At 36.3% G+C, this 22,930-nt stretch overlaps 3 protein-coding genes across 3 annotated transcripts; 1 reads left to right on the forward strand and 2 right to left on the reverse strand.

Annotated features, from left to right (window-relative positions):
* The first annotated feature begins 794 nt into the window (after positions 1-794).
* LOC103415020 (F-box/kelch-repeat protein At1g51550-like) lies at positions 795-4,153 on the forward strand. Its single transcript, XM_008353378.4, has 2 exons — positions 795-1,523; positions 3,033-4,153. The coding sequence occupies exons 1-2, from the start codon at positions 1,097-1,099 to the stop codon at positions 4,001-4,003; spliced, it is 1,398 nt and encodes a 465-aa protein (XP_008351600.3). The 5' UTR covers positions 795-1,096; the 3' UTR covers positions 4,004-4,153.
* An 878-nt stretch (positions 4,154-5,031) lies between these two features.
* LOC103454411 (kelch repeat-containing protein At3g27220) lies at positions 5,032-10,179 on the reverse strand. Its single transcript, XM_008394006.4, has 7 exons — positions 9,789-10,179; positions 8,910-9,095; positions 7,583-7,812; positions 7,086-7,256; positions 6,399-6,504; positions 5,867-6,073; positions 5,032-5,468 (listed from the first exon to the last, which is right to left on the reverse strand). Exons 1-7 carry the CDS (start codon positions 10,005-10,007, stop codon positions 5,298-5,300), a joined length of 1,290 nt encoding a protein of 429 aa, XP_008392228.3. The 5' UTR covers positions 10,008-10,179; the 3' UTR covers positions 5,032-5,297.
* Positions 10,180-17,573: 7,394 nt separating this feature from the next.
* On the reverse strand, positions 17,574-21,567 carry LOC103411543 (23 kDa jasmonate-induced protein-like). The gene is made up of 2 exons (XM_070805496.1): positions 21,062-21,567; positions 17,574-18,196 (listed from the first exon to the last, which is right to left on the reverse strand). The coding sequence occupies exons 1-2, from the start codon at positions 21,509-21,511 to the stop codon at positions 17,987-17,989; spliced, it is 660 nt and encodes a 219-aa protein (XP_070661597.1). The 5' UTR covers positions 21,512-21,567; the 3' UTR covers positions 17,574-17,986.
* Between the last annotated feature and the right edge of the window lie 1,363 nt (positions 21,568-22,930).

Here is a 22,930-nt window from a genome sequence, read left to right on the forward strand (position 1 = left end):
CTAAATAAGGATAAGATTGCCAAATTAGGATACCTGTTGCACCAGGTGGGCCCTAGCGTGAGATCGATTGGAATTAAAATACATAATTTTTATGTTTTTGTGAGAGCTGTTTTACAAAAGATGTGGTGTCTAATACGGGTGCACCTACACACGTTTTAATCTTGTGTACGAGAGCATATCCTCCACATGCATGAAACTTTGGAATTTGCCAATTTTACCGTTGTAAATAGATATAAACATTAACAGTAATGAAGCAAATCAAGAAAGAATTAATAAACAAACACTTTTTCTGTTTTTTCGTTTCTTTATTAAATCTCATGACAAGAAATAAAAAGGCGTGTGTGAAAACCTAAAAACGATGTATGAAAATCAACTCCCTTCATATATTTAGACATGTGAAAACATATAACACTCTGATTCAAACGCATCACTTCTTCTAATGTTGAAAAGAAAAATACTACTCAACTGATAACTAGTCGGTTACTCATATTGGCATAACACAGATAGGTGTACTGCATCATGATATTTTTAATTAGTTCGTGCTTACATTGTTTATATTGGAGAGCGCGGAATCGATTACATGACTTTAAGTGCAAGAATAAATGTTCTTTTTAACTACTTTTAACTTCAAGTTTCTTGCTGTAGGTGCTTACATTTTGAGTTTCAATCCCTTGGCTCACCATCTGCAGAAAGAAGGGGCTTGGATTTTTGTCCCATTAACCCATAACTTCAATTTCTGGTTAAACTCAAAGTTAACTCACAATAACAACTCTAGATAAAAGATGAACTATGCTTTGTTGGAGTGAAATTTGAAATTGAAAAGCTCATAATTTTCATAAAACAAGACAAAAAACAAGAGGGGCACTACAATCCAATCCTCCTCTCTCTTTTCCCAAACAAAGTTTTACCGTCTTCTGAAACCAACAATGAAAAGGAGAAGAAAAGAAAGAAAACAGAAAACGTTTACCTTTCCTTTTGCCAATTGCCATGAACAATAATCTGAGCAAATCATAAAACCCCATTTTTGTATCCCTCTATAATTCCCACTTCCCCAACAATCACAGCCATAAAACCCCAAAAACCCAAGCTTTCATCAATGGCAGAAACCAGCACTAGCAGCAGAAGCAGCAGCTTCGGTTACTCCTCCAGTGGCTCACCAATTTCCAACTTAGCCCAAGACCACCTCTTTACAATCCTGCTGCGCCTCCCTGCGGATTCAATTCTTTGTTTTGCCATGACCTGCAAAAAGTTCAGAGCTTTGGCAGCATCTGACAGTCTGTGGGAGTCCATATGCTGGAGGGACTGGGGACCCAAATCAGTAGAGGCCCTCAAAGCTTCAAACTTTGGCCTACAGCAGCTGCCATGGATGAGGCTCTACAAGCAAGTCTCTAGGGTTGATTCTGTTTATTGCCGTAAACTTTCTGACCCAGATGGGGGATTGGGATTTCCATGTCCCAGGGCCTCTCATTCCCTAAATTTTGTGTCTGGTTGCTTGGTGTTGTTTGGTGGTGGATGTGAGGGAGGTTAGTCAGTTAATCTTGCTTAAAATAATCCCTTCTCAAATTTTGTTTTGTTTGTGATATATTTCTTTTTATTACAAGTGGTACTACTGCTCTAGCTAGACTAAGGAGGGGAGGGTTTGAACGCGATAGAGAGGGGTTTGAACACGATATGTAGTAGGTTGAAGAGGAAGACCCTATCCACTAGGCCAATCTAGCACTTGCATGAATACCTTGTGTTCTTGAGTTTGATGATTTGTTGTTAATTTTGTTGGTTTTAATTAATTATACTGTATGTTTTATTGAACTTTATGATCTATTGGCTGGATGGAAGCCACTGCTCATGCATTGTTGTCTATATGCTCATAGCTAGTTTATGTGCCTAATTGGGCATGGAGTCTGCTGGTTTTCATGCCCCCTGGTACTTGTTCCATGTCAATTCTACTGTCTCTATTAGGTTTTGGAGGCTTGCTGATCTTGCAAAATGAGCTGAGATATGTGAGCATTACTCGACGAGATGCCTAATTGTTTATTGTTTAGGATCACCATGGTAGTGCTGAAGATTTTGGATTTATAACTGATTTCCTGTTATGATATGTATGCAGGAATAAGGCTTTTAGAAGTCTGACCAACCCGAAACTGACCAGATACCGAAGGTGTCTACATTAGAAACACGGCCTTACGAATATTTGGCAACCTGCTCAACTTCTAAATCCTCTCCCCCTCCCGGTTTCTTATTTAGATAAACCAAATTTTTCAAATTTTTGTAGTTAGCAGATATTGGTTTGAACAGAGTACAGGATGTATCTTGGAAGCACACATTTTTCTTAATCAGAGAGGTTAAAGTAGTACTAGTGTTAATGCCAAGGTTCTCATGATTCCGATATACGCATTTCTCTTAGTTTATGGATGATGAAAGCATTCAAGGCTCAAGTAGACCACTCCAAAGCTGATGCTTGGTTTGGTCCTTGTATCTGCCTCCTGCCAGGAAACCAACATGTTTGCAGGACTGCAGAATATTAAGTGAACAATCTGAAAAAAATTACTTGTGTGTTCGTTTCTGATATTCTGAAAGTTCAATCTAATAGGTTTCTAAAACCCTATTCAAGTGCCTCTCTTTTGTAGATTGCCTGTTTCTAACTTGTAGACGGCAATAAAATTGTTTAAGAAACAATATAAACAACTGAAGATGCTTGAGGCTGCCTTTCTATAGCTGAACACCATGTCTAAAACTGTATTCTACTTCGAATATTTTCATGGTCACTAAGTAAGAGAGTTAGCCGTCCCTTCCCCTGGAAAATTCAGGATGCATATGGATTCTTGGACGTGTACCAGTTGGTCCCCCTGCTAGGGGTTCAAATTATTGCAGATATTTAGAAATTAAATATATGAAAATTGTACACACTATACAACAACCACCATCTTAAATAAATTGTCTTCTGAATTTGTTCCTAGGGGCATGCTTGTGTTTCTTTGTTATGTACTTCAAATTTTAATATCTGATTATTCTGTTTCTGTTGTTTGTTATTTTAGGACGCCATCTAGACGACACATGGGTGGCATACATTGGTAATGATTTTCGGAGAATGTTGAAGTGGCAGAAGATAAATTCTGGCATTCCAAGTGGTAGGTTCGGGCATTCGTGTGTTGTAATTGATGATTTTCTCGTTATGTTTGGAGGAATAAATGACAATGGGGGCCGTCACAATGATACATGGGTGGGGCAAGTAGCATGCCATGAGAGTCTTGGTGTCACACTCTCATGGAAGCTGCTTGTTGTGGGATCCGACGCACCTTCCCAGCGAGGGGCTCATGCTGCGTGCTGCATTGACGGCAGAAAGATGGTTATCCATGGAGGAATTGGGCTCCACGGTGTGAGATTGTGTGACACATGGGTGTTGGAACTCTCAGAAAATTTTCGGTTTGGAACTTGGTACGAAATCGGGACTCATCCATGTCCCCCAGCTCGTTCGGGACACACACTGACCTGCATTGGAGGAACACGAACGGTTTTATTTGGTGGGAGAGGATTAGGTTACGACGTGCTTAATGATGTCTGGTTCTTGGACATTTGTGATGATAATCCGAAATGGGTACAAGTACTCTATGAGCTACAAAATGTTCCAAGAGGAGTTTCTCTTCCACGAGTTGGTCACTCAGCCACACTCATGTTAGGCGGCCATCTGCTGATCTGTGGGGGAGAGGATTCGTACAGACACCGGAAAAATGACTTCTGGATTTTAGACATAAATGCAGCTCCATCCATTACAATGCAGCAGCCAACTACGCTGAACTCCATGCAGGTATCTGCAAAAAGGTGGAAGAGGTTGAAGGCAAATGGTTACAAGCCCAAATGCCGGTCATTCCATCGAGCCTGCACAGATAACTCGGGGCAGTACTTGTTTGTGTTTGGCGGAATGATGGATGGGTTGCTTCAGCCGTCTGACCCTGCCGGATTGAGGTTTGACAGCGAGCTTCTGCTTGTGGAGCTTGTGCTGAGGTGATAGTGTTTTCATGGATGCCAGTGCATTGCTCCATGTCTTGTACATTGTAGCTCGTTACTTGCTCTTTACATCTCTTAAGAATTGAGATTATGTTTTTGCTTAAGGAAAAAGAAAAAGGAATTGAGGTCTGACTAAATGGCTTTTATCCAACACCGTTTCCTTCCCATTCTCCTTCGAAATTTCTCGTATAAGAGTGTTTATTACGTAGAGTGATGTTTCAGGGCGACCGGCCACCTAAATGTTTTCAATTTACTATGTTATAAATTATAATGTGTATACAGGTTTATCAATAATAAAAAATTGTCGCCAACTTGTATTACATGTTTCTTTTTTCTTTTTTATATTTTAATAATAGAAAGGGGACAGCTGATGGTAAGTTACGGTTATCCATCCTTTTGGGGGCCGGGAAGACTCATAAAGGCATTTTAGCCTCTTTCTGGCCACAAGTCTGGCTTCTAGACCAGCAGCATGTTTCGAATTCGAGACCTTCGACTTTTAGTTTTAAGGAAGTCTCGTAATCCGTCCTTTACTACTGGGTCACCAGCTCATAATTATATTACTTGTGAGAATTGATAACCTTGCGTGCCGTACTAAAAATATTTAGTTTGGTATGGTTTACGTTTTAAATTCAAATACGAAATTAGAGTTTAGCAACATGTATCTCAACGGTAAATTTTTTGACATGATAAAAAAAATTTAATGAAAGAACTTGAATTAAATTTTATCCCATGTATTCAAGTGCTTTTTCGTTTCGGAAACTGATTTTCACACCCTTTTAAGCTTCTCACATAACGCTATTTATGGTCATCGGATTGAAAAATCAAATGGAATCAACAACTAGAGTTAAAAAAGGTAAGTCACTTCCCTTTTATTTTTCCAAAACACAAACGATAAAAACGAGCAATACAGGAAAACCCATAAGAAAATACATCAATGAGAGATTCTTGGATGTCACCGACTGTATTTACCACGTGTCAAACGCCTCGTCAGTAATTACGCAACCCGTGAGAAAGATGGGATAAACTCTCTTGTTCTGGTAATGATCATGCACATGAAATTGAAGTTAATATACAAAGTTACATAACGAGGAACAACAACGAGAAATACATAAGTAGTATCTATCTGTCCACAAGATTGCCTATAAGTAGGTGACTTTTCTATTACATTCCCTTTGCTGCAACAGGGAAGACCATTTCAATTCCACAAGTTTAATAAATGAATAATTGGTTGGAGACTACGAATGGTTAAACTGGCAGAAAACAATTGTGCCCAAAAATCAGCAGTAAGGAACCAATCACGAGTTCAGTTTTAATTTCGTCCTCCACAACTCTCCGATGACCTTCTTTGGTTGGGGATTATCCGGTCCTTTGTCTCGCTGTCCGGATGTAAAATACAACCACCCATTCCAGAAACCAACTAGTGTGGTTTTAACTCGAAATGGAAGTTTCCCAATAACTGACCACTTCTGCAATTATCGAAAATCAGAAGAGTAGAAACTAACATTAGAGCCCAAACCCTTAGGACATAAGGAGCACAGGGGTGATACGTATCACAACAAATTAGAAATATTGCCGAGATTTCGATAACAGAAGAAACTTATGACCCGTTATAGAAGCTATAGCTTGTTTGTAGAAATATGAAGCCTGCATTTATATCAATTACCACATACAAGCTACCATCCTATTTGCATAAGTTGAGCAACTAAAAGAAAAAGATGAGGTAGTTGAACACATTGTGGTACTATAATCTCCATATCAACAGTGACTACCTTGCTGTTTGAGTGGTTTTTTGTTCATTTGTGTGGGTAAACAATTAAGCATATATATTGGTGTCATAAAAGTATAATGAGGAGAACGGAAATACCAGTGTATTCAAGTTGAACTGGAATATTTCACCAACCAAAGTCATCTTCTTAGTTACAGGGTGCTTCTCAGTTGTGCCTCCAACGATAACAATAGAGTTATTAACAACAGTCCAAGCGAATTCAATATGGGAATCTGGTTTAGGCATAGGAGGCAACTCTTTCCACTTCATTTCGTCATCCATCATGTAAACATCACTATATACAACCTGAAACAATCAGAAATAACAAAATGAAACTTATATAAGAGGACAAGTCCAGATTTCTCCTTTGGTTGGGAGTTTTTGTCAAACTCATTCTGTGTTTGGGTATGGCTCTGAAGCTTCTTGTAATTAATTGAGTGGTTCCTTTGTAAATAGTGCCTGACTCTAACTAGGCGAGTAAAATATGTGTTAGCGTGTGTGTATTAAAAAGCCTAAAAGATCCATCGTAGATCCTTTTTCATCTGATCAAATGATAACGCATACAAAAGGAATATCTGGTGCACCAGAACTCACTAATAAAAAAAGAATAATAAATATGTTAACATCTTACCTCATTCCTACGAGAGCACTTGAAAATAGGTGATCTGGGTTTGGCCATGAAATCACCCTCTTGACCACCGATAAGATAAAGACGATCATCAACAACTACACAAGCCCTACAAGAAAATACAATTGACAGAACACTGGTGAATTTTAGTTGATGGGGTATGCCATAGATAAAGCAAGATTGGCAACTAAAAGGTCACATTGTAGTGGGAGGGTTGGGCGAAGAGGTCTTAAATTTAAAAAATATGTCAGAAAGGACCACCCAAGGCAGCACAAATATTATTGAAAGGAATTACTCCACCAGTTTTCATATTTCACTTGCATTTACCATTTACCACTCCAGGAGAGACAAATTTTGATACATTGGTAATTTGGTATCCAGTAACAACAAGCCCTTTCTGCCACTATCTACTGACTCTAGGATTTCTGACCAGTTTGAAAGTTAGCTCATTAAACATTCTAAGCAGGGATTGTGTGTGATTGTCTTCATGTTATTGCCCTAGATGATCATTGTCATTGCTAAGTATAAGACAAAATCTGGAATCGATTCACAAGTGTAAAAGAGGACCTATTAAATGACCAAGAGAATACTTGTACTAACAGATTGCCCAGAACTTTCAGTTATGGTTGTTGGTATATAAGTTCAAAAATTATGATTTAATATTATGTATTTTCAAGACAGTAAACAGACCTATGAGGTCCTCCCCGGGGAATAGGAATTTCAGTCCTCCATTCCTTTTCTAATACTTTCCCATCTTTTACAGCAAGACTCCAATGGTCCACTTCAGGTGTATATCGGTTCTCCCCACTACCACCCATTACATGTAGTCTACCTTTCCAAAGTTGAGTTGCTGGTGCATACCTGAAAAATTCCAAGTTAAAACCAAACAATCTAAGCATGAACTACAAAGACCTAGTAATGCAAATCTTAAACTACAAAGACCTAGTTGACAACAACAGTACAGCAGTTTTCATCAGCTAGTAGAAATCATATATGGGCACTGAGGCGAGCACACTAATATAAGTATGAGTGTGGGTTTTTGCAGCACTACAAACCAATAGAATAAAAATCTAAAACCGGGTAAAGATTAACTTGGAGCTACCAGTTCTGATTACTAACTAACATTCAGCTGTAATAGTTTTACAAGAATAAGGTGGTGTTTAACAACAGAAAACACAAAAACAAACCTAGGAACTGGTAGAGGAGGCATGTCCTGCCATTGATTTGTCTCAGTATCAAGCACAAACGTATGAGCTGTGGGCCCTCTGCACTGTGGCCCATACTGTCCTGTGACAATGTATATGTACCTTCCGTCAGTTACCATTCCTAGATGTGAATGTGCCATTTCTTTTGGCATATCAAATCTTTCTCCCCATTTGTTATCACTGAAATTGTACATATCAACATGCGAATGTACCTAAACAAAACAATAACCAGAAAACGTTACAGCCTTTTTCGAGTTTTGGACCTTCCGGTGAACAAGTGAATAAATAGCTAATCTACCCCAACAGCAGCAGTTGGTAATGGTAATCCCCGGTAGTTGAGATGAGGCTAATTCTTTGATGTCACCACTCAGCAAGCAGTTTGTGATTTTCCTTGCTTTTTTTGTTGGTAATAAACAATAAAATCTAATTTGAAATGGATAAAGGGATAACGTGTCCCTCTATAATAGGGAAAAAAAAGCAGAGAATTACATAATGAACTTGCAACTATTTCAGAAAGGCAACACAATCACGATGAATTAAACTACAATGCTTTGATCTAGGTTCCCGTAAAAGACACCACAGTTCTACTCAATACCAATTAAGTCAAAGTACCCGAGACAAAAAAAAAAAAAAAAAAAAAAAAAACCTTTTTCACCCCCATCTGATCTCACTTTTTCACTACTGGATTCCAAGAATTCAAAGAACAACGATTCTCCTAAGCAGTTTTTTAATTTTGCTTAATCACCACTCCTAGAAATCCCTAATCCACTTGCAAGGCGACAATATTTTCCTAAATCCTGAGATATCTATCAAATTTCTTTAGGTCTAATAAAATCTTTCTCCTCGTTAAGCATATTGATGCAAAACATGGCCAGTTTCTACATGATTGCATAGTTTTATTTTCTATCTTTTAAGTTTTTATTTACCCTCACTTAATACAGTGTGAAGTATTCACATTAAGTACTTCTACATTATACTAATCAATCTTCACTGCTAAAAGTCACATAACCCATAAATAGCCATAAGTATTCTTTATTAATTTTAAACGTTATAACCAGAAAAGCATAAAAAGGTTATTTCATTAAGGGACTACAACAAGATCTCAAGGAAACTTAAGAGCAATCTCTACAATAGTCAGTGGGGCAAAGTTAAGCTAAAATATATCTTCTCAAGTATGAAAAGCTGGATGTAAAAAATATGTAACTGAGACTATTTGAATCTAAAAAAAAGGTCATAGCATGAACCACGTAGTAGAGATAGGATGAACAATAAAAAAGAATTTAGTAAATGAGCAAAACAATGTTCTCACATAATCAATGGTACCGTATCCAGCAAACACGAAGAGAAGATTCTTTATCTGTATAGCAGCTCCATCCAAACGAGGTACGGGTGCCTCAGCCATACTTTCCCATTTTAATTCTGGTCCAGGCAAATCAGCAAAGGTTGCTGATAAAACTCTTCCAGGAGCAGTATCGTTTTTGTAATTGATGCTTCCCTGTAGGTAACATAAGCAATGGTCAATATTCACAGCTGAAACAAGGATCTACTAACTTTAATGGTAATTAAATTCACATAACAGGAAGGGATACTACAACAGAGTAAAAGGGACAGTGTATTGTTTTCAAAGGAGTGGAAATTCACGATATATTCTCATAGCTTGTGTTGTTCCTACATTTTCAAGTGGAACCCGAAAAGCATTCCATTTCTCAAAAACCGAACAATACCGGTAAGAATTCACATCAAGCAGACAAAAATCCGCAACAATGAGAGTGAGTGGGCTCATGGAAATCCACAGAAACACTAATCTTAATTTACAATTACCAATAACGACTTCAATAATCAAACAATTTTCACATCAAGTAAGAAAAGAACACTTACTCGCCATCTAAACAACTCCCAGACGAAAACATTCATGCAAACTAAGTAGCAACAATGTCAATGAGATTCAAATGAGCAACCAAACAAACTAAAAAGGCACACTTCCTCCCAAATCATACAAAACTAAGATCAAATTCACAAGGAAAACCCTATAGCAGCACGAAGAAGCATCAACAAAACAACCAAACAAAGAAAAGCAATCAGCTTTACCGCATTTTCCCACAATCCAAACAAAACCCAGACGAGAATTCACATAAAAAAAAAAAAAAAAAAAAACAAGAATTCAACAACTAGAAAGCAAACCCAATACCTTGGTGGGGGTTTCATGGCTAGTTTTCTTGGGGGAGGGGATGATAGTGGGTTTTGAGATATCGACAGGAGGAGCCCAATTGTCGGCAATGTCGTTATAAGAACGGATAAAGCGAGGAGAGGAAGCCCACAGGAAATCGGCAATCAGAGCAATCCCCAGCAGAGCGACGCATATCAACAGCAGCCGAGCCGATGTGTGCTTCGCGGAGGGCCTAACCATCTCATATCATATGGATTCGCAGTTTTAGGGAGAGAGAGAGAGAGAGAGAGAGAGAGAGAGAGAGTCACCGCCAACGGAGGAGGGTTAGAGCTACTACGCGTACCGACACAGTGATTATTGCAGTGAGGCTGGAGGTACTTTTACAATTATTGGTTTTCTCCAGGGTCAGAGAAAATTTACTTATTTTTATAGGATGTTAAAGTGAAGGTTTTTTTTTATTTTTAATTTTTTTATCGAAAATAATTCTTAAAATTGATCAAATTCATCGTATTGATCTCTTAATTTGAAAATCGATTAATATCGTACCTGAAATTCATTACCTCACATCAATTTAATTTATGTTGTCCAAATCCATCAAATTTTGTAAATTATGTTGATTGACAGCTGGTGGATTGTTGCATTTGTTTAGAGTTTTTCTTTTTAATCTACTGCGTTTTAGGTCAAAATTCTCTTCGTTCACGTAGTCTCGTTCATGTAGTAAGTAGTACTATCGCTTGTAGTAAAAAGAATGAATTTTTTAGTTTAAATACCATTTATAAGAAGAAGAAAAAATAGAAAAAATACCACATTTTTTAATTAAGTACCAATGGAAAAGTCACCAAAATAAGTTTATAAATAGCAATATATTTCAAAGGGGGACTAGTGGATAAGAAATTTGGAAAATAAAAACCAAAATTCAGACTTCAAATAGAATTACGGTCACCTTTATTTATTTATTTTAACAAATGATATTATCTACACGTAGGTTAAGCCTCACAATGAGTTAGCAATAATGTGATTCAAAATTTTCTTTGGCTAGAATCGAATCTACTCACTTACAAGTAAAATACTCCTAGACCATAGTACTAAATGCATAGCCACCTTTTTAAATTTATGATAATTATAATAAAAAATTAATATAAAAGTACTAATATACCCCTTTTAATTATATGCAAGGGAAAGGGATCCTAATCCACCAAGTCCGGGGATCCGGGCCATTGAAATTTGATCCAACGGCTACAGTTATTATAATTTTTAAAGTAAGCCCCTATTTGTTGACGTTGGATCAAATTTCAATGGCCCGGATCCCCAGACTTAGTGGATTAAGAGGAAGGGATCCGGAGATCCCTTTCCATATGCAAGGATGCAATCATAATTGCTTGGGCAAACAGATATAATTAAAATTTGAAAATACATAGTAAAAACCCATGAAATTTTTTGAAGTGGGATTCCGATATGTTGTCTTTTTCTTGAGAGTGAAAGACATATTTTACTGCCAACATAAAACGAAAGTTACAAGCTAGAACTTACAAAGCCAATGCCCCAAACATAATATACAACAAAAAGGTGGGCCTTCCAGACAAAACAGTCTGAGCCTAACCAAAAGATTAGGCCCAAAAACATAAACAGACTGAAAGAAACAGAAAACCCTAGTCTTCTTCAATTTGACAGCGAAACTCAGATCTTAAAATGTGACAGCTCGTCCCGACATATTTTATCGATAGCGTGGAAATTACTATTTTGTCCTTGAGCGTTTAGTTGTTGTGTGTGTGTAAATGAGCTAAGAATTTGGACCATGACATGTTTTTCCTAAGTTTTTTGACCCAATTAAAACTTAAGGCTTATCTATTTGTTTTTTTGTTTGGTAGCCCAAGCTGGACCACACACATTCTCACACTCTCCCATTAACTCTTTCTCTCTCCTTCCCTCTTGGACTTCTTTCCATTTCCATACAATTGTACAGACAAGCCCTAAACCAACCATTTCATGCACGGATCGAGGTTGTGGACGTGATTTTTGGGTTCCTTGCAAGCTCAGGATCACAATCGTACCTTTGGTTGGACGTGAAGACTTCGAAAAACCCAAGAACCCATAACCTCCGACGAGGGATTTGTTGCTCAGTGGTGATCGTGTATTTTTCACAACGTTTTGAGGCTCGAAGAAGTCTTAGAACTACTCTATGAAGCTCTGGGAGCAATTTTGGAAAGTTTTGAACATCAGATTATATGGGTTTGGGAAGTTGCAGGTTTAGCTGGAATAGTGAAGGAATTTCCAACCACTTATCGTGGTTTTTAGGACCTTTGAAAGGTAAGAATGTGTTCTTCTCTTTTAGAGCTTCATTTTGAGACAAATTTCATGAATTTTGGTTGAGTTTTGACTGAGATATGAAGATTTGAAGATTTTCCAGTTTCCGACGATCGTAGCGGCGCCGGCGCTGAACTCTGGCGAACCAAGGAGGGAGAATGATCATATTCCGTCAATTTGACGAAATATTCTTAACGATGTCAGGTAAATATAACGGTATATGCTGATTTTTTACGGAATATTCCTTAACGGCGTTAACTATTTCGTTTGGTGTGCCAGACACGTGCCTGTGCTTGGCGGCGCGTGGGTGATCGGAAATTTTTTCTAAAAAGATGAGGATGTTCGTGGGGTTGAGTAGATCGCGTTGGTATATTCAAATACCCCAATTGAGCAATGTATGAGAAGTTATTACCTAGTTTTGGTTATGTGCTTTAAAATAACGTTTATATAGTTGTTTCGCATATAGGTGAGACCTATCCTGAGGACGAGCATAATCAAGCGAGACTCGGGGGCTATGACCCTTCCACATATCAGTGTGGACTTTTGGTTTTCAGTATATACTTATATACTTGGTATTTTTCCCATAAAATGTGTTTAAATGAAATTATGTTTGAAATGCCATGCCTATTTATTTATACTTAGACTATGAATTTGTTTGGTATGTACATATGTGATTTGACGTTGTGGACGCTCAGGTAAGTACCAGGTGAGTTGTAGACTGTTATTGTGAATTGATGATTATGTGAGATGTGTTGAGAGCTCATAAACCTGCACCCCGGTATTAGTGTTCCCGCCCGTGGTTAGGGCACAGTCCTTCACGTGATGTTCACCTCCCGCACCATACGCTCACCTTGGATCCAAGTTAGGTACACAATCATGTCGTATAGACCACTATAAGTGGTTCCGACTCGTAGGTGACCCGCGATTATTCGCACAGTCTTCATGTGATCGTAGCACTTGAGCGTATTTATTTACACCCAGTCCTGTCATACAGACCACTATAGGTGGTTTCGACTAGTATGCAGGCATATTTGTTGAGCTATAGGGTCAACCGTAGAGGCCACTTTAGGTGGATCCGGTTGATATGTTATTTCTCATGAGTTAATTCACCTAAGTTACTTATTCAGTTATTTTGAGATATTTGGCATGGCATACTTATGATTATCGCTATTCTGAGCATGGTTTTGATATAGATATGTATATATTCTATTTTCTGGGAAATTATACAGGTTTTACAGCGAGAGGTTAGAACTTTTGATAAATGAAATGGTTTTGAAAAGTTTTGTTTTTGCCCACTCACACTTTCTGTTTTGCGCCCCTCCAGGTTTTAGGTAAGAGTGCTTGTTGGTGGCTGACGAGGATTTGACGGAGATTCTGACAGATTATCACCATTGTAGGATCACCTTTGGGTGTTGTATAATTAGTATTCGTCCTGCTGGACTGCACTTAGGCTACTTATGCTCTGATTGTGAACTCACACTTAATTTCGTCTTGCACCTTATCTTATCTAGTGCTTTAGTTGGTTTGGTTTTTTTGTTTATTCGCATTCCTTATATTAATATTGCTTCCGCACTATGCACATGGCTATATCACCCTCACGTGACGGCCAGAATGCCTCGATCTAGGTCGGGGTGTGTCATAAAATCTCTAAGATCTAGGCAACTAGATTCACCAAATAAGAAAACCCTATTTGAATTCAATTGATTTCAAAAGAAACAACAACAAAAATCATCGAGAGAGAAAACTCACAGAGAAGGGATTGACTATGTCTTCTTCTGCAAAAGGGTTAGTACTGTAACGACCAACCATGGGAGAGAGATTTGAGCGCCCAAAGAATCTTGGTTTTTTCTAGAAAACCTCGTTGTAAGGATATATTAGTATTTTCATATTAAGTTTTGGTTATAATTATCATACACTTAAAATAGTGGCTATAATTCTATATGAGGTTCAAATTTTAGTTTTTTTTTTTTTTTCAAATTTCCCCTAGCGGATCTAATTCCCTTTTCTTACTTTTCTTATTTCTAAGTTCTCGCATTCCTTACTTATTCCATTTTTGTTAAGTAAACATGCCCTTAGAATCTAACTACATATTTAAAGTCACTCATTATTACAGTTTAGTACTATTCTTCTTCACTTGTAACTAAAATGTCCTAGATTTGATTCTTACCAAACACAAATTTGAAACAAATTATTAGGGAAATTGATATAAATTGGCCATTTTCGTAATCTTGGTAGCAAAATAAAACAAATTGGCCACGCAAACTCCATGCACAAAAGTGAAATGACAAAAATATCCATATTTAAATTGTAAAAACTTATATCTCATTACGTCATTTTCTGATTTCAAATGAGAGCTTTGAGCTCTGAATTTTTGGGTTGAGCTCAGATTTGTGAGCATATCATGTGCATATCGTGTACATGTAATGTACATACAGTGTATATAATGCGTATTTTTAACTTGTTCACACAAAAACAAGATTTCTTCTCCATCACTACCAATTTCTCCTTCTCCGTTATCGATCCCACCGCCCCTTCTGCTGACCTGCCATCCCCGATGCTCTGCGATTTTGCATCCCCTTCAATCCCACCACTAACCCAGCCCTATGTCTCCCGACACCTCCTTCCCCACCCTAATCTCCTCTGCGTCCAGGACTTGGTAACTCTCGACACCTCTGAAACCTCAAGGTTCAAGTAGGGATGGGCAAATACCCATTGGTTATGTGTAATCACGGTTACCCCCCCCATTTAAATTTCACAGTTACGGTTATAGGTAACTGTTTAGATAAATAAACGATTATGGGTATAACCCTTTACCCGTGAGATTTAAATGGGTGGTTATCGGTATTAATTGCGATTATAAACGGGTAACCGTTTATCTATTTATTTTATATATGTAAAATTAACACAAACCATGTTCCCTATCGGACAAAACTTAGATCACTGCTATTGACTATAGTGCATGATTTTTGTAGCTACTATAATATAGTTTTCCTTAACCATTTTAAATTTCATGGTCCATTATATATATATATATATAATGTTAATACTTTGCATTCTGGTTTAAATAATCCAAGAATACTGTCTTCTTAACAGTTTTCGTAACCCAACAATACTTAGCAAATTTTATATTACCTTCATTGATAACAATTAAAAATATTGTTAGTAAACTATTATTTCAATTATTGGAATGGTACAAGGACTTCAAAAATTAAAATACGGAAATGTATGATGAATGTACCTATGACGGTGTTTAATTGTCATAAAAAGAAAATTATGACAAACTTTTCTTTTTTAATTTTCAAGTTGTTAAAAAAACATGTAGAAGGGTGAAAAAGGGGTAAAGGGTAAAAGAGAAATGATTAACGGGTTTAAAAAGGGTAAATGAGTAAACAATTATGGTTAAATGTGTACGCATGTATGAGTATGGTTAACCGTTTAAAAACAGTTATGGATATGGGTATAACCGTTTAGGCAATTACCCAACGGGTAAACGGTAATGCAAGTTTGAGCATAAACGGTTATGGATAAATAACCGCGGTTATTTATCAACGATTAAGTAATAATCTAATCACTAACTTCCTCCATGTCATTTAGTTTACAAATTAAGGCTCTCTAGTATTACTCTTTTCGAAAATGTTATGGAAATAATTTAGAAAAGAAACTTTGAAAGGTTTGTGGAAAATCATTCGAATAGTGGAAGAAGTGGGGAGACATGCTTGCTTGTTCACTTCTCTTCATTGGAATTAGATTCCTAGGTCTGCAAACAAAGCAGCTCATGCGGCTGCATTGTTGGCGATTCAGGACTGTACTTATCTTATCCTTTTGTTAGGAGTCTCTTTGTATTTTCTTCTCTATGCTGCTTTGTTAATGGAATTCCTCTTGACCAAAAAAAAAAAAAAGAAAAGAAAAGAAAAAAGAACCCAAATGATCCACCATATTCACAAGCGCTTTAATGGCATAATGATCTTTCAATGTTTCTACCACGTTGCACTCTGCACAACAAGAGGATTTTTGTTTAATTTTACAAAAGGTATTAAGGATAGAAAGAATTAGCATTACAAAACTCTGACCGCTAGGAACCCGAACAACTCACATTTCTTTCTGGTCATCATGAATCTCTTTGAAAACAAAACTATTCAATTAGAGATTTTATTTTATAAATGGGTGTGAAGATCTTACATTTTGAATTGGATTTGTGAGGGTAGTTTAGGTAATAAATTTGGGTTTAAAGAGATATTAATTTTTTAATAAAAAATAATATGAGTGTAGAGAGTAAGTTGGGTGTAGAAGATGAAACATAAGTCCAAATAAAATTTCCCTTAAGAAAATGGCTCATTTCTGCCAATTTCCCTTTAATAAAATGAACTGTATGAGTCACGTCATATTATAACATAGGGTAAAGTGCCGATTTAGCCCCTGAACTATCATCTCAGTGAAAATTAGGTATCTGAATTATTTTTCGGTAAAATAAGTTCCTAAATTCATTAAAAATTGCTAATTTCATCCCTACTATTATATTGAAAGCTATTTTATCCAATTTTTCGTCAACTTAAATCACTTGACACGCTTTAAAATGTAATACCGACCTTTAGTTTCTCACCTGTAAACCCTTAACATTTCACATAGGTTGTGAATCTAACTCTAATTTACCCTCTAAAGTTAACTCCATACACTATTTTTTAATGAAAAATTACCGATATACCCTCCAATATGTATCACATGCAAGTAACGTGACTTAAATTGATGGAAAATTGAATATAGTAACTTCGAATCTAATATTAGGGATATAATTGGCAGATTTTATAATTCAAGGGCTGATTCTTCTAAAAAATGGTTTAGGAACTTAATTTTCACTGAAGTGATAATTCATAGACTAAATAGGCAATTACCTATAACATAATACACGTTTGCGCCTTTGCAGTGATCTATATGTCTAGGAGTATACTTTCTCGCTGTCTTCCCAACTTCTTTCCACCGCACAATGCCGAATTGATCGAAAACTTCAATTGCTTTTCACAATTGTATTGAGACTTTCAATTTTCCCAAAATTAATATTCAATTTGCCTTGGCATGAGAAATATATGGAGAAAAAGGGCGTTCTTCGTACACAGATATAATAAATTAAGAAAATAGGTGCCTTTGTTCTTCAATTTTTTTAATCAGTCTTGTTCTTCTATTGGATTCCAGAGAAAGACACAATTAGTAGGATTAACTGATATTAGTCATCCATTCAGGCATCCATCAAACGAATCCACACGGTGCCCAAAAAAAAAAACAATCATAAGAAACCACACAACATCCATGTGAAGTTCTTTTTTTTTTCGTGACTTCACAGAAGAGGGGAGAAGACGGCAAGAGAGAAGGGTGGGGAGAACGGCAGCGAGGCACATAGTGATATGGTGTGAAGGCAATCTCAAACTAAATCTGATTTGGATGGATTAAATTATGTTAGATTAACCAAATGATTAAATTTTGTTTAAATGTACGTAAATGCACAAATGGTAAATATAGAGACTCGGAATCCATTCCGTTATTTTGAAATATTACAATATTAAGCTTAGTATCATGCATAAGATTCAAATTCAAACTACATGCCTATTATTGTAATAGCATTAACATGGGATATAGTATTTGGCTGACACCATTTTATTATGCATCCCAAGTTAATTGAAAGGCCCCACACATACGAGAAAATAAAGCATTACAAATGCACAAACAAACTGAGATAATACTTAGGTAGGTACTCACTAGTGAGAATTACATATACTCATTTTTTGATTTGGCCCAATTAAAAGACGACATATGTTTCTTGTTTTTAAAACAATAAAACATGTGCTGAATTGTTATTAGGCCAAATCTGAAAAGTGAGTATGTAAAATACTCAGTAGTGAGTACCCAAACATTATCTAACAAACTTAGGCATGTCCTGAAGTGGGTTTTGCTTCTTCGGCATGTTCTAAAGTGAGTATTGCCTTAACAATTGGGGAAGTGTCCTTGCCAGTTTCCATGATTGACACGCATCCATTCGATTTGTGCTTTAGGTTCGCACGAACTGTCCTAAATTCTTTATAGATTTCGTCCCAAGCAGTATCAAAGCCGCCAGCTTTGCGAACCTCTGTATAGACCTGCAATTACGTACATATTGCAAGTATTTAAGAGATATCAAATGTGTTTAGCTTCCCTTAATCGTTATTGTACATAATATATATTATTGTTAAGGTTGTTTAGATATAAGTCCATACAACTCATACATACCTCATATAAAAACCCACCTATAAATAAGGGTAAAAGACTGTTTACTACCCTCATGTTTCGTGGTTTTCAACATTTAGTACATCAAGTTTTTTTTTTGTCTCAGATTCATACCTAAAATGTAAATTTTGGGACAGTCTCATACATCCGGTAGTCAAACTGTTAAGTCTCCCGTTAATTGTGACGTAACGCCCATGTGGACACTGACTAGGCGCCACGTGTCATCCACATTTTTTTTTCTTACTTCTTCCTTCTTCCTTCTTCTTCTTCTTCCTCCGACTGCAACTTTTTTTTTTCCTCCTTCTCCTTCTTCCTTCCTCCTTCTTCCTTCCCCTTCTTCCTTCGTCTTCTTCTTCCTCCGAATCTGAAGAAGTTTTTTTTTTTCTTTCTTCTTCTTCCTCCTTCTTCCTTCGAAATCTGCCCGGATTCAGTTTTTTTTTTTCTTCTTTCTTCTTCTTTCTTCTTCTTCCTCATTCTTCCTCATTCTTCCTCTTCTACCTCTTCTTCCTCTTCTTCCTCTTCTTCCTCTGACTGCAACTTTTTTTTTTTGAGAAACTTGAAATAGGTCCAATTTTACAAGTCTCTTTTGATATGGGTCCAATTTTGTACTTACTTTTGATTTAGCTCCAATTTTGGAGCCTAAAATTGTGTACTTACTTTTGATTTAGCTCCAATTTTGGACCTATATCAAAAGAGACTTATAAAATTGGACCCATATCAAAGTAGCCCTTTTTTTTTTCTTCCTCTTCTTCTCCTTCTTCCTTCCTCCTTCTTCCTTCCCATTCTTCTCCTTCTTCTTCTTCATCTTCCTCAAAAAAAAAAAAAAAAAAAAACCTTCATCTTCCCCAGATTCGGAGGAAGGGGAAGGAAGAAGGAGGAAGGAAGAAGGAGAAGGAGGAAGAAAAAAAAAAGTTGTAGTCGGAGGAAGAAGAAGAAGAAGAAGGAAGAAGAAGGAGGAAGGAGGAAGAAGAAGAAAGAAGAAAAAAAAAAACTGAATCTGGGCAGATTCGGAGGAAGAAGAAGAAGAAGAAGAAGAAGAGGAAGGAGGAAGGAGGAAGGAGAAGGAAGAAGGAGGAAGAAGGAGGAAGAAGGAGGAAGAAGAAGAAAAAAAAAAAAAAAAAACTTCCCCAGATTCGGAGGAAAGAGAAGAAGAATGAGAAGGAGAAGGAAGAAGATGGAAGAAGGGGAAGAAGGGGAAGGAAGAAGGAGGAAGGAAGAATGAGGAGGAAGAAAAAAAAAAGTTGTAGTCGGAGGAAGAAAAAGAAGAAGAAGGAAGAAGAAGGAGGAAGAAGAAGAAAAAAGAAAAAAGAAAAAAGAAAAAACGAAAAAAAGAAAAAAAGAAAAAACTGAATCTGGGCAGATTCGGAGGAAGAAGAAGAAGAAGAAGAAGAGGAAGGGAGAAGGAGGAAGGAGAAGGAAGAAGAAGAAAAAAAAAACAAAAACTTCCCCAGATTCGGAGGAAGAAGAAGAAGAAGGAGAAAGAGAAGGAAGAAGGGGAAGAAGGAAGAAGGAGAAGGAGGAAGAAAAAAAAAAGTTGCAGTCGGAGGAAGAAGAAGAAGAAGAAGGAAGAAGAAAGAAGAAGGAAAAAAAAAACATGGATGACACATGGCGCCCAGTCAGTGTCCACATGGACGCCACGTCACAGTTAACGTGAGACTTAACAGTTTGACTAACGGATGTATGAGATTGTCCTAAAATTTACACTTTAGGTATGAATCTGAGACGAAAAAAACTTGATGTACTAAATGTTGAAAACCATGAAACATGAGGGTAATAAACAGTCTTTTACCCTATAAATAAACATCCAGTAAAAACTCAAAATTTAAATAACTTGCCACATAAGAAAATAAGTAACCTATTAATATAAGTTATTTACAATTTATGCCACAACTTTCTATAACTGTTCTCATACAACCATTATTAGCCAACCATTATGGCTAACGTTTTTAGCAATTTCTTTTATCAGTCTAATAATAAACTAATATAATTCATTACCGTATCTCTTAACTATATAACTTTAGATAAATTACTTTGCGAACAAAGAAACATATATATAATAGTAAAACATAAATAGTAGGTAAATTATATTCATACAAAAACAAAATTGTAGATACAAAAACAAAATTAAATAGTAGGTACATTATGACTCCACAAATTTGATACGATAGATAAATTATGGTAAAAATTTATAGTTGGCCAAAAAAAAATTATAGGTACATTATTTTATTGATAAATATCTTAAAAGATAGACTATTTCACTAAAAAAATATATTTAAATTGAAAAATGTTGTTAAGATTAAGAAAACTTTCCAAATTAATTCCCCTGTCAAATTAGAAGCAAATTTTATGGAGTGAGAGAAACATGAATCAACCAAATTAATTACAAAACGTGGAAATCCTGAATTCTCATATAACATGCAATGCATTTAGAATATTAGTGCCTTTTTTATTTTTTTATTTTTGTAAAATCATTAATCCTCCTGAAAATCTGCATATGTTTAATTGTGCACATTAAGCATGCAAAAGGGTATTTTAGGCATTCAAAAAATTTAAAATGCGTAAAGTTAAACATAATTAATGAATTTGCTTGCGTGGAGTCTAGTCATTGGATTTTATTCGAGTAAAAAAGTTATGTAGGGTTTTATATGAAAGAAATTAAATTTGAGAGGTTAAAGTCATATTTATATTTAAATAATATATTATCGTTAATATATCAAAAAAGAGGCATTAATACTCACCGTGTTGTCATAGCGAATCGTGTTCCATGGGTTGCTCCAAGACAACATCCAGTCGCAGTCGTCGCTAACATTATTTAGGCCTCGATACACAACAGCAGCATTGGACCCAGAAGGATCTCCGGCAATTTTGACGTGCAGAAACGCACCCCACTGACCATTTGCAATCTGTGGTGGGTATTGGCACGTCTTCCAGATCTCCCCAAACCAATCTTTCTTATAAGCATATCTTATGGTGTCCCCAGTTGCATTGTAAACAAGGCAGAGTGTGGCGACTCCGTCGCCAGACTGCTCCTTCAGTTTCTCCACATATGTTCGAGCGTTGAGGCTCTTCTCACCGACATCTTTCATACTCAATGCCATGCGTGCCCTGTTTAATCTTGTTCTTTGATACTCCGGCATCCTACTCAAAGTTTCATTGTTGATGGCGTCGCCAAAAACGTTATCGGCCATCTCTACACTGAACTTGATTAATTCTCTCTCTCTCTCTCTCTCTCTCGATTTTTCTCTGGTGCATTTTTATAAGAGGTAATGCATATTTATATAATCTCATGAACAAGGATGTTGACCAAAAGGAAAAGTCTGAAATGTCCCTTGAGAAAAGAAAAAGAAATAAAGGTCACGCTCTCATGATGGAGAAATTTTCAATATAATAGGGAAGAGACCAGTACACTAAGTGTCATAACATAATTTGAGAAAAGTTTAATTGTTTATGTGTCTAACCACTTTCATTATTACACTTAGTGGAATTTTTTTTTCAATATATCGGGAACACGGTCCAATACACCAAATGTCATAATAAAAGTGGTTATATATAATTTTTTTGGAAGTATCCAACTACTTTTATTATAAAATTTGGTGTACCAAACCGTGTTGCTTACTCAATTGCCTCATAGAAAAAGTGTCTCACTCGAATAGAATAGGCAAACCAAGTGGAGGGAATGGTTTATTGTTCGGGAACTTTAACGAAAAACTACATTTTTACACTAAAAAGTCAATTCTGGTACTATTCACTTTACCCTTTATTCTGTCTTTATCGTTAAAACTCAAAGTTTTCAAGTCATTTTCATTATTTTTCCTTTATTTTTTCTTTGTCACTACACTTATTTTATGACATGTGAAGTACCCACTTGAATACTAGTCACTTGGAAGTATTTTGTCCACCAATAAGACGGATTGAACTTTTCCCAGGATGTTCAGATGGACAAACAAATGTTAGCATTGGTAAAAGATGATAGACAAATAACTCGAGTATTTATTTTTTTCTATTTCACGTTCATTAACTCAACATGATAAAACTCGGATGACATCATCCTTTGATGCATCATCCCGTCTCAACACATTACCCTCGAGGCTGGCTGGAGAACTACATTTGGCCCACTAGTATCCTGTCTTGATCGGCCGAGGTGGAGAAACAATTCTCATATAGTTGAGAACTAGTAGCGATGCTGCAGGTATGGAGTAGTATTTATATACACATAGAAATCTATTTATGACTGTATGGATTGCTAATTTTGTTGTGATTGTTGTCAGAGTATGATGAAAAATGCATATAGTAAGCCTATTTTACCTAATGATAACCAAAGTATACAGGTGCAGTTGATTTTAAGTTGTCAATGGAAGAAAATACCTGGAGTTGGAGATAAACTTGGTGAAAGAAGAAATCTTCAAGCTGCAAACAAATTGATCCTGGTTTTTGTCACAGAATGTCCTTTCATCAGAGAAAATTATAGCAAAACTTTTAAAACCAAACAAAATTGTGTGAAATGATTAGGAAAGCATAATTTTTCTAGACTATGCGAAGAAATAAAATTTAAATTAAAAAAAAAGTGAGTTCAAATAGAACTATATATAGGTACATTGAGCAGATAA

This window comes from Malus domestica, chromosome 09 (genome assembly GCF_042453785.1).
Source record: "Malus domestica chromosome 09, GDT2T_hap1".
NCBI classification, from domain to species: Eukaryota; Viridiplantae; Streptophyta; class Magnoliopsida; order Rosales; family Rosaceae; genus Malus; species Malus domestica.